The 12,518-nt window shown below is 35.8% G+C and overlaps 2 protein-coding genes across 2 annotated transcripts in view; both read left to right on the top strand.

Moving 5' to 3' along the window:
* The first annotated feature begins 965 nt into the window (after nucleotides 1–965).
* On the top strand, nucleotides 966–5,317 carry LOC124644588 (zinc finger protein 91-like). Its single transcript, XM_047184064.1, has one exon. The coding sequence runs from the start codon at nucleotides 1,051–1,053 to the stop codon at nucleotides 3,685–3,687; it is 2,637 nt and encodes an 878-aa protein (XP_047040020.1). The 5' UTR covers nucleotides 966–1,050; the 3' UTR covers nucleotides 3,688–5,317.
* A 1,378-nt stretch (nucleotides 5,318–6,695) lies between these two features.
* Nucleotides 6,696–12,518, top strand: part of LOC124644390 — a 44,133-nt gene continuing 38,310 nt past the window's right edge. Inside the window, exons 1-2 of the mRNA XM_047183703.1 lie at nucleotides 6,696–7,002; nucleotides 7,530–7,619. Coding sequence (XP_047039659.1) covers nucleotides 6,928–7,002; nucleotides 7,530–7,619 — 165 coding nt within the window. The 5' untranslated portion in view covers nucleotides 6,696–6,927. The remainder of the gene's footprint in view (nucleotides 7,003–7,529; nucleotides 7,620–12,518) is intronic.

Below are 12,518 nucleotides of genomic sequence, written 5' to 3'. Positions count from 1 at the left end.
TGATAATCTTAGCAAATTCGGATTTGTCTGACATAGCTTAATCTCATAGTCACCCTATTAGAAAGGGACAGACGGCCTCGGTACTAACTGTTTCACTAGGCTCGTTTTTTGGGTAAAGGTGCGCAGTCCTGTTTACTAATATTATGTCTATGACAGAACTAGACTAAGTAGTCTATATGTCTATATCAGGGGGAGGACACTCCGTACATTTTGACAGCTAAGTAAACGAAGAGTCGCCACCTTTTATTTGGCCCGGAAACTATTTACTATCTAAAAGATACCTTAAATTACCAACAGATGGCACTACACTATAATCGATTTTGTTTGTTAATATAAAATTATTTATGCAATATTAATTAGAGAAAAGTATGAGGAAAATATTAGACACTTTAAAAAAAGATATAATAGGCGAATAAATTAAATACGGTTTAAAAAAAGCACAAATATCAAATTTCATCTAAAAAGACCTGGTGTCAGTATTCCAAGTAACTTAACAAAACCGATCATAATAATATCAATATGGCGGTTTTTTGCATTCCGCATACACGCGTAAATAAAAAGTAATATATAATAATTATTTGTTTTCCTTCGACCTTTTACTATATTAACGATGACATTTTCTATTAGGGTAAGTAGCACCATGTAACTATAACGATAACCAATGTTATAGTTATATGGTGCTACTTACCCTAATAGAAAATGTTATTTATGATGCGAATAGTATAGTATAGTATAGTATAGTTATGTTATGAATATGATGCATAATTATAATATTTTTATAGCTATAGCTATGTAGGTAGTTCGGGGCCAATTTAGAGAAAGATGGCGCATTGTCAAATTGGGTTGCAAGAATAACACGTGAGTGGGCTCTCTTTTCCCTATATATTACTTTACTCTTTGGTCTATATCATAATTTTTGACATTCCGTGTAGAATCACTAAAGTCTATTTTCGTTGTCTATGATTTAATTGCTGTTGTCTGTCAGTCATTGTCGTTTTTGAAGTAAAATTCTCAAAAAATGAAATAAAACAACGCTATTATTCACGAAAAATGTCGTCGGAAGAGCCTCATGAGGAGTTAGTGGAAGTGTTGGAGGATGAATACATTCACGACTACAATACTGATGTGGACACAACATGTACTATATGTCAGGCGGAATTCTTAGACCCGGATGATTTAGCCATACATTTACAACAAATACATAAAATATCGCTCTCACAAGCAAAGCTATGTCAGATCTGTATGCAAAAGTATACGGATTTAATAAGTTACGCTGAACATTTCAGAGATAATCATCTGACAAGCTTATTTTACTGTTCACATTGTTTACGCGCTTACAAGGATGATGATGAGCAAAGATTTCACGAAAAGAAGCATAAAAGAGGTTATAAAGCTATGTTTTGCTGTGCACAGTGTAATGAGGACTTCAGGTCGCTCCGGGACTTGAGGAAACACGATGTAAATGAACACAACAACCAGGAAGATGGAATTATGATACAACCTTTGTTACCATACCTCTCAGCCATTTTAAAAATCAAAGCAGAGAACGTTCTAGTCTCTTTGCGAACAGATACAGTCTATGTCTGCGTTTATTGCAATTTTTCTACTGCAGATATTGACCAGTTTATAAAGCATTCTATTAAAAATAAAAAACAATGTAAGGCTAGTGTCTGCAGTAGATGCTCAAACGTTTACAAGAAAAAGTCTACCTTGAAACGGCATTTGTTGAAACCGTGTGATAATGTGTCGAGCCGTAAGATTCAATGTCCAGACTGTAATCTTGAATTCAATAACTGTACGTTTAAACAACATAAGCGAATGTGTAAAGTTATCAAGTGTTACACTTGCGGAACGCGTTATAAATCGATGTACGAATTGTCTGAACATCAGTCAAAAGAGCACCCGCTGTCTGTAGAGTTGAAAACTTGTACGTTTTGTTGGAAACAATGCGTTGGAAGCGTTGGGTTACAGAAACATATCGACCGAAGCCACAAAGGGGACTTTCACTTATACAAATACATGTGCGTTTACTGTAAAACATCGTACAAGCATCCACAAAAGCTCTTTGGTCATTTCTTCACTAAGCACAAGGATTTAGAACCGTACACCTGCAAGATATGCTCAAAAAAGTTTCGTTTACGCAAACGGTTTACTTTACACATTAAAATGCAGCATTCATCCAATGGTTTTGTTGAATTTGATGAGAACTACCATGTGTTCTTCACTGATAAAAAATCAGAGAATCCTTTTATTCCTAAAAGTATATATGCTAATGAAGAGGAGACAAATGAAGTAACTGAAAATGCTGGTGACATGAATATGTTGAACTCTGAAATGAGTGTAACAGAAACAGAAGGAAACCAGACGGAAGTTGAAAAACCTAAAGCAAGTCTAAAACGTAAGAGAGTACAGAAAGCCCGTAAGAAGGAAGAAGAAACTATTAACCTTGAGTCTTCAGATGAGGAAGAATCCTTGTTAGTTGTAAGGAAAAGAGTTCAGAAATCAGTGCCTAAAGTCATTGGCAAAGCCTCTAGGAAACAAAAACTTACTACATTGAACAAAAAGAGATTTACTTGTAACATCTGTAACAAATATTGTTATACATATCAAAATTACAACCATCACATTAGTTTGCATTCTAAGAAAGACTATAAGAAATGCATTAAGTGCTCAAAAGTATTCCGAAGCAAGGAAAAGTTGAACAACCACATCGCAAATGATCATTCTTCATCAAAACTTACAGATACTTTAAAAACTATGCTGGAAAAACGTAAAAAAGGCGAAAGCTACACTGACAGCTTACCAATGTCAGAGAAATTTAGACGTACCATCAAAAAAGCAAACATTTCCGAAGTAGACTTAACTTATTCAACCGCAAACATAAAGCTAGTTGACAACGGACTGTCCGTTCAGAAATTTATAGAGAATTTTACACCAGAATTAGAGACTAAACCAGACCCACCCTCTGTGGAACATTCAATAACTGTCAAAGTTGTTACTGGTGTCACAAAAGAATCGTCAATTAAAATGACTAAGTATGAAACGAAACCGGTTGCTACAGGGTTCAAACTAGCCATGCCGGTGAAGTTCAAAGCTAGTAACGTGGATAAAACTCCTGCTAGCATCAGATTGGTACAACCTGTGTCTTTGTATGAAGACAGTCCGAGCCCGGACCATACCTACAATGATGATGATGATATGGAGAGAAATGACTCAATACCAGAAGTCGCCGAGGAGGTTATGCTCGAAGGAACAGAAGAAACACCGAGACAGACTAACATACCTCACAAAATTGTCATTCCTAAACTACCTACTGAATACAAAGACTTAAGAATCGCTCACTTACTCCCGGAAGCACCTTTTTACAAAATAGTTAAAGTTAATGACGTCTTAAATATAGCGGATAGTGAAAAAGTTGACCCAACTGAACGTCCAAGCAAACTGAGAACAATAAAGTTACCGGACGGTACAAAATTGGTGAATACAAATCCGTTGGCTCATTTATTGGGGAATGCCAGTCTAGATAAAGTATTGGAGCCTATGAAAAATAAATATTATAAGGCAAAGACTAAGAATTTTCAAGGTATGTTGGCAGAAGCACTTAGTAACCTGGATAAACCAGCTCCTAAGAGGAAGAAGAAGGCGGATCTGGCTTTGTCAGAAGTAAGCAGTCAATTTGAAGATTGATAGACTAATTGTACTCAACAGTTTGTACTTTCTAAGTATATCTTGGACACCAATGGCTGTCTGAGGGTACTTAAAACTGTAGGTCCCACAGGTAGTCAGAAGCCAGTAAGTCTGGTAACCAGTCTTACCTAGGTGTAACTGAGTTAACCCTAGAAGCCTAATCTATTTCGAACGTACACAAAGCCTTAACATACGTCTCAGAGGCGTACACATATAAAAGCCCCAATTTTAGGTAAATTATTTAATTATTATTTTTATTATTGAGCAGAAATTTTAATTTGGAATATAAACTAAATATAAAACAACACTGTTATTAATTATAACTATAATTACAGTTATTTATTACAACAAAAAAACAATATGCATAAATTGGAACAAAAAAAATTAACTTCTTCAAAATCAGCTAAAAAATATATATTTTTTTGAATACCAAATATTTTTTTTTACGCTAATACCTATTCTTAGAGCAAACATTACAACTAATCAGATTTGAGCTTTAACAGTTGACCAAATATGTCCATTCTGAGTACGATTACGAACACGATAAATCCGCTCCGAGTTGGTAGGTGGTAAAACACGGTCTGCGCCAGATGATGGACCAGCTTCTGCAACAAGGGTAGGGTCGGTTTCTTCAGAGGCCCAGATTCTTGTAAAGACGAAACGTACTCAGATACTTCATTATTTTCGTCCTCGCTTTGAACGTTTTCGATAATCTGGTTATCCTCAACTTCGGAATCTGAATCTTCCTGAAAAGGATTGTCTTCCTCGTTCAAAATTGCAAAAATATCGTCTTCATCTAATACATTAGACCGTGACATATTTATACCTGAAACAACGCCGAAAAAAGATATAAAATATACGAAAAACAAGCAATAGTAAAATCATTCAATCTCAGTTAAAAGTTACACAAAGCCTAAATATACGTCTCACAGGCGTGCAACACTTCGATAAATCAAAAATGGCGGGACTTACCTCAACGATAGGGGCACCATCCTCTAGCTCCCGTCGGCCACGAAGATAACAGAAGAGCACCACGCTCTAGCTTCAACCGTTAGAAAAAAAACAAACGATATTCGAATGCGTGTACGTTTCGCAGGCGTAGATTAGGCTTCTAGGGTTAAGCAGGTCAGATAGGCAGTCGCGCCTTGTATAACACTAGTACTCAGCTGCATCTGGTTAGACTGGAAGCCGACCCCAACATAGTCGAGAAAGGCTAGGCAGATGATAATGATGATGTGTAACTCTACTTTTACTTTTTTATCAGGGCACGGGAAGTAAAGATATACTTTTTGAACCACTGTGTAGTTATTATTTTACAAAATGTAAAGGTGAATGCTACAACTGGTAGCCGGAAAATGCAAATATAAAATTTATAATTGCATTATGATGTTTAAATAGCATAAATTTTAATATGACTAGTTTTGAATACCCTACCATTCTAAGCCTATCTTAAGAACAAAATATTTACTTTAGTTTTGGTCCATGTGTAAAAATTATGTATTGCTAAAAATATTCCATAATTTATTTTGGGACACTCAAATAAATTTAAAAAGTATACATTATGTAAGTAGGAGCTATGTTATTTTACTTTTATTAATGTAAATAAATTAATAAACTGAATATGTTAAGATTTATTTGTTTCTTTTGAACCTGACGCAAAAAGAGGGGTGTAATAAATTCGACCGCTGTTAGTGTGTCTGTTTGTGGCACTGTAGCTCTTAAACGGCGGAACCGATTTGGATTCGGTTTTTTGACGATGAACGATGATGTCCGTTGGATGTTTCTTCAAAATCGTCTCAGCCGAAGTTATTAGCTTTTGATAGCAATTTTTGTTTGCTCTATCTTGAAACATCCGTATAGAAGATGGGTCTGATCTGATACGTGGTAGGCCTACCTTCCTACCTCTTCCTAATGCTGAAATGAAACCCCCATGACAAAAAAAAAATTTCAAACAGCTAAGTAAGTTTTTGAGACCCAAATAATTTTGTAGTAACTTCAAAGAGTATTATTGAAAATCTAAATAAAATAACTGACCGAAATCTTTTTAAATTACCTATGAAGATGCTATTAGGGTTTTCTTTTTATTCATGTTATTTTTCTTTAAAATATAAATACCTAGCTTTGTTTTTTTCACACGATGTGGCTAGCCATAAGAGAATTTTAGAAGATTAGAAATGAAAAACTGATAAAACTTATCTTGGTTGCAGAGGTAGTTTAATTTTAATGACTTTTCTACAAACTGTAAAAGCTAAAATTAGGAATTAGGTAGGTACCTACTTTGACCCATAAAATCTCGCTTATTCAGGGGCCCGATTCTCCTAAGTTAATAATGTCAAAATCGAGTAGAAATTGAATCGCAATATGATCGCAATAGCAGTTTTAACCATATCGGGCATTCTGCTACTAATAAAAGACCAATCGTATTCGATTGACATTTGATTGGTGTGCGATTGGTCTGCTTTTTTTAAAACTTTGGTCTATACGGAAGTTTGCTGTACAATCATTTTGCAATCGTAAATCATTTGCAGACAAAATGATTCATTATTGAATGACAGAAAAGGATAAAAACGTTTATTTCAAAGAAAAAATAGCGGAATGCCACATACGCTTCAATCGTAATCGAGTCGGGATCGGATATCAGTCGAATCGAGCCGAACGTGAATCGTATGACGCTTAAGTAAAATTAGGAGAATCGGGGCCTACCTAACTACTAAAAATGGCAAACGACCATGCCCGTATTCCATTTGTTTAATAATTACGGTTAGTAATATTTTGTTTTAGGTCATAATGATAATGAATAAATACTTTTTCAAAATTGTATCTTCTCTAAATTCTGCTCGCTTGAAAACATCTCAATAAAGCCATTTGTCTTATGAAAAAAAAACAAAAATGATGATTGCGGCTAGTTATGTTCTATTTCTCAGGTCTTCAATAATACTCTTTGAAGTTGTATTAAAAAATATATTTGGGTCTTTCATAATACCTAAACATTTTAGGGGGCATAGAACCTTCATAGAACATAGGTAGATACGTGGTTCTTTACTCGATTAAAAAAAAATCGGAGCCCTTAAAAGTAAAAAAAAGATTAACAGTTCTAATTTTAAGTGAAAAAAAAAATTGATCCAATTAATTTGAACAATAAAATAACCAAATTGATTGGTTTGCTAATTGCTCCTAAAATAACTTCGTTAATTCGTTCGTTATTCAGTGTATTGTGAAAATAACTTGCATGCGGCGAGCATGTGTCACACACACATGTTTATTTTTTTATTTATATTTCATCTTTTCTGTTTTGGACTATGTGGATATCCGCCGGTGAGAATAAAAGAACCATTCATTGTTAGGCTAAAATAATTAGGTACCTAAGTATCTAGCATATGATACTTTTATATAAGTATCTGGGGCCCGATTCTCCTAATTTTACTTAAGCGACATACGATTCACATTTGACTGAGATCCAATCACGACTCAATTTCGACTGAAGCGTATGTGGCATTCCGCTATTTTTTCTTTGAAATAAACGTTTTTATCCTTTTCGGTCATTCAATAAAATGAATCATCTTGTCTGCAAATGATTTACGATTGCAATATGATTGTAGAGCAAATTACCGTATAGACCAAAATCACCAAAATAGCAGACCAATCGCTAACCAATCGAATGTCGTTGGAAAACGATTGGTCTTATATTAGTAACAGAATGCCCGATATGGTTAAAACTGCTATTGCGATTCAATTTCTATTCAATTTTGACATTCTTTTGAAGCAAAAAGTCTTCAACTTTATTGTAAGATGCCACGGCCTTAAGGACGCAATTTAACATGATGTTTTTATTCTTCCTATAGATAGGAGACGAGGTGCAAGCAGGAAGCGTGCTTCTTCCGGCTTCCAGAAGAGGGAGGTATCTAGCCAACATTGTCAGAAGGCAGGCTGTCGTAAGTATTGTAGTGTACTGTATTATCACCGATATCTGTCGTCTCGTTGTCGCATAGACGCGGAGAGTGCACACTATACTCTATGGCCAGTTGGCGGGAAACCGGGAGAGTGTGTGGCACGGGAGTAAGACGTTATGTGGGCAAGCGAGCCGATATCCTAATTATCGGATGGTAATTACAGAGACACAGGTAGGGCGAACACTACATTTGGCGACGAGTGAAAATATGATATTGGCGGCGTGTCTGTAAGTAGCGAACATTATTTCTTTTGAATTGAAAAGAAAGGAAGGGGCAGGTATGGTAAGTTCAGTTTGCGGATTAGAACTTTAGAAGTCCCCCTAAACAGCCGAAATCTGAACAAATTGGCCGTCTGTCCAAAGAACGTGCAAGTTAAAGTTTCTAGTAAGGATGCTAGTATGGTATCCAGTCACCGACTCGACTATAAATTATTGTATGAGACTTTAAAGAATCTCACACCAGTGCTCATGTCTAGGTTTTACTTGGAAAGTTTAATTGTGTGTTCTTTGAAGCATATAAGTAAGTTGTACGTTAGTAATTGTACTGTATATTCATCACATAAGGGTTTTCCAGAAAGCCTGTATCATAATATCACATTGCGTATGAAATTCATGTATTTTTCACCAATTGAACATAGAACATTCATTTGTTTTAAGATTGGTGCGAATCAGTAAATCGTTTTAATGCTGTGATGCTACATGATGGCTATGATTACAGCATACAGCCAAACATCTGTCGTGGGAGTAATTTCCTTTATGAAAGATAAATTACATTGTGTTCCTAGTTCCTATCATAAAGTAAATAATCTTTGGTTCCCATTGACTATAAAAGTGTGAAAAGTAATCAAATCATTTATTTCATGTAGGCCTTTACAAGCACTTACGAACATCAAAATTATAAATAAGTTGCTTCTAGTTGCCCATTCCAAAAGTAGCTTCCTATGGAGAAGAACAGGCAAGAAACTCCATGGTTACTCTTTTTAAAAACATAATAGGTGTTACAATTTGTATGTATTGATACATACGATAATAACATGAAAAAGAAATGTTTACAATATTTTTTGGGTTGACTTTGAGAAAGTTATACAATGCAAGTTGAACTAGGAAGTTATAAGAGAAAATTATTATACAAACTATTTTAAGAAGTTAATAAATTAAACAAACCAAGTTATATAAAGCAAAAGAAATAATAACTGGGAATGCAATTATGACTGAAAGTTTCAAATTAATTTGTAACTTGTAATATAGTGAAATATTTGGTGAACTGAGTGCATAATATTATAAGTACCTTGAGTTTGTAAGCGACTCCCTACTACAATAATTAAGTAGTTATTTCTACTAAATAATCTGTTTTGAATTGAGTAATTTTAAGTATTTGAAAGTTGATCTGGACGAGTACCTTCTTTAAATCTTGATTAATTTCAGATTTTCTGTGCTGGTGGTTTGGATAATATAAGCTTCCAAACCTAGCTTCCCTCCCAGAGTCTAGTTAACTACTTACTTGCTACATTGTTCTGGTACCAACTTACTTCAAGAGACTTGCTTACAATATAGTGGATATTACAAGAACAAACTGGTGGTTTTGTACCTTTAGTCAACTGTTCTATAAATGACAAACATGTGCTAGGTATTTAGTTAAACAAATAGCACATTGAAGGACCATTGTAAGTTGGACTATGCATGTTGAAGTACTTACCCAGTTGTACTGGTATGTATGCACATATGTACAACATTCCAACCCGTCAACGCTTCCAGTGGGTTGCCTATCTAGTTAATGTTAATTATAACGGTTGCTCAGTCACCCTGAATATAATTCTAATCCTTTTAATTTAGTTTGTTTTGCAGTATTAAAGAGGTTGTTATGTTACAACAGAGATATCTCAGAAGATGCAGAACAGGAAAACAGTACCAAACAGCAATATTAGATGGAAAATGTGGATCAAAACTTTTAGTATTCAATAGATAGAATCTTTGGTAAACATCCTAACTCATAATCCTAATTTGAGTATTTTAGGTGAATATGAAACTCTTAGACCAAAAGTTTAAGGAACTAAGCAATGGAGCATTTTTGTACTTTAATTAATTCCCATTAAGATTTGTTGGGACAATGCTGCTTTATTTACCTAACTGGGGTTTCACATCTGTGACAAAATCTTATAAGAATGAAACATGGAAGGAGTTTCAATATAGATACTTACTCTGGGTACTGTCTAATGATTTAGATTTCATAATTTGGTGATTGCTTGTGCTTCTAAAATATAACCTTCAAGATTCAGGCTCGAGTGGATTTTAATTGGTATCACAGTTGACTGACATTGGTGCAGTTTAACAGAGTAGCCCTCATTGTAATATTGCTATTTATTTGTAAATTATACTTTACAGTATTGCAGTGCCCAACAAGAATTATAAGTGTAAACTAAATAAACTTACATAGAAAGTTGTTGGGAGAATAACATAACCAAGACATGAAATAGAATCCATTTATTGATTTGAGATTAATGCATCTGTCTTTTGAAGTAGGTACAATGTGTAGCCTTCTCAGTTGTTGGCTACAAATGTTCTTGGCATACTGATTGTTGTTGTTGCTTTGCCACCCACTTGTGAAACCTGGAGATGCCTGCTGACCGAACAGTTTCTTGAAATTTTCAAAGCAGCGGCACCGGGCTGCCTGGGTCCTGTGGCGCCTGCATTTTATCTGCGGCGCTTGGTTGTTCGCTAAGTAGGTACCTACTTCATAGGTTCTAGGTTTCTATTCGGCGTTGGTGGGCGCATGAATTGGGAATCCTGCGGCCAATCTATAGGTGGACGGACGTTGTAGAGGGGTCGGCGATCGTTTCTACAGGGGGAATTGTGCATCGACGGGAGCGCTGTTTGTGAGTTGCTGTTCACTTTGATGAAAGGAGGAGGAACAGTAGTTGAGAGTCTCTATTGATGGATTCTATTCTATGTTAAGGTGTTTGTTTGTGTTTTGTCGTTTCACTGAATGTCACAGCTACAGATTACAAAGCTGATGACACCTGTCAAAGCGCGTTTCGTTGCACGACGTAGTTGTTAACTAAAATCCTAAAATCTGATAAGTTGAACGTAACTATAAAGCAACGGCTTTATAGGTGCCTACGTTATAATCGTAACGTACACATAGCACTAAAGTTAAATTTGTAGAATTGCGCCCCTGGACACTCATGAACGCTCGAAGCTTAGGTATATCAGAATTCTTTTAGAGAGTGTATCTGCAGAAGCATGCAAGTGCCAGCGCTGATCCATACGGTTGAAAACCAGATTACTTGTTGCAATGCTGAGATAAGGAATAAAGCTTTGAAATATTCCACTCTCAATTAATAAAAGGAAACTGTTACCAAAATTAGTTGAGTTTGATTCATATTATGCTTTAAGCATTTGCTATTAATTTCATTTGTAATAATTTAAATAATTTTGCAATGGGGTGTCAAATTAGATGTGAACGGTGGCTGGTCTAAGCGATCTGTAACTATGTAAACATGATTGCTAGGTAGGTTGGTTCCGAGTCTGATAGGAATACCTACCTTAACACATTAGTAGTGCACTAAACTGTTAGTGCTCTGTTGTCATCGAGATTAAATGTAATTCCCCTAGTAGTACAATTTTTAGAATAGTTAACGATACAACATGAGTAAACGAGATATCTTTTCCGTCAGGAGAGCTGCGTTTCGACCGTTTAAGTTTTAAACATTGTAGGTATAATAGGTATACTGGCACCTAGACACGTTGAAAAGCAGATTGGAAATACAAAGGTATTTCATTTGTAGACACAATTTACCACTTAGGTACAACCGTATAAATTATTGTGTTATGTTGTTATCAATAAAAAAAAACTTCTGAACTATAATTCTACTTTTAGTCATTATGTATGTGTAGGTACTGGCAGAAATCTGCTAGTTCACGGGCCCACTGCGGAAGTCAACCGGGTACGTACGTTTGTGTGATCATAATTACTATGTATTTATGTACATGTTTGAAAAACTAGAGATCGTACGGCAGTACTAAATAGTAGAACTATTATATTTGTATTCGTAAAGCTTTGCGAGGCACGTTCCACTGTTGCTAACAGTAAGGTCCGTGAGAAATCGTAAAGTTGCGCGAAAGTATTAAATAGTAGAACTATTATATTTATATTCGTAAAGCTTTGCGAGGCACGTTCCACTGTTGCTAACAGTAAGGTCCGTGAGAAATCGTAAAGTTGCGCGAAAGTATTAAATAGTAGAACTATTATATTTATATTCGTAAAGCTTTGCGAGGCACGTTCCACTGTTGCTAACAGTAAGGTCCGTGAGAAATCGTAAGGTTGCGCGAAAGTATTAGATAGTAAAACTATCATATGTACCTATATGCCTGAGAGGCGAGAACTTGTACAGCTTTACGAGGTGCGACCAGCAAGGTTCGCGAGGATTCGTATATGTTGTGTGCAAGTCTTGTACAGCTTTACGAGGTGTGAACAGCAAGGTTCGCGAGGATTCGTATATGTTGTGTGCAAGTCTTGTACAGCTTTACGAGGTGCGAACAGCAAGGTTCGCGAGGATTCGTATATGTTGTGTGCAAGTCTTGTACAGCTTTACGAGGTGCGAACAGCAAGGTTCACGAGGATTCGTATATGTTGTGTGCAAGTCTTGTACAGCTTTACGAGGTGTGAACAGCAAGGTTCGCGAGGATTCGTATATGTTGTGTGCAAGTATAAAATGGCAGGGCCTGGCATGGACTTAAAAGTCACGTTCCACTGTCGTGGAGTCCTTGAGTAACACTCAAAGGTTGCTTTAAACGGCGCGGCGGTAACTTGTTGGTAAGGTTATTGAAAGTGGTAATGGTAAGGTAATGTGTGAGTAAAAGGTAAAGGTAATAATTTCCATAA

The sequence above is a fragment of the Helicoverpa zea genome, chromosome 30, assembly GCF_022581195.2.
Source record: "Helicoverpa zea isolate HzStark_Cry1AcR chromosome 30, ilHelZeax1.1, whole genome shotgun sequence".
Taxonomy (NCBI): domain Eukaryota; kingdom Metazoa; phylum Arthropoda; class Insecta; order Lepidoptera; family Noctuidae; genus Helicoverpa; species Helicoverpa zea.
Note: the sequence above shows the minus strand (reverse complement) of the source record. Positions and strands in the feature narration are given on the sequence as shown.

Bases quoted from the DNA above. Each gene is read 5' to 3' on its own strand.
- LOC124644588 (XM_047184064.1), top strand. From the start codon at position 1,051: ATGTCGTCGGAAGAGCCTCATGAGGAGTTAGTGGAAGTGTTGGAGGAT.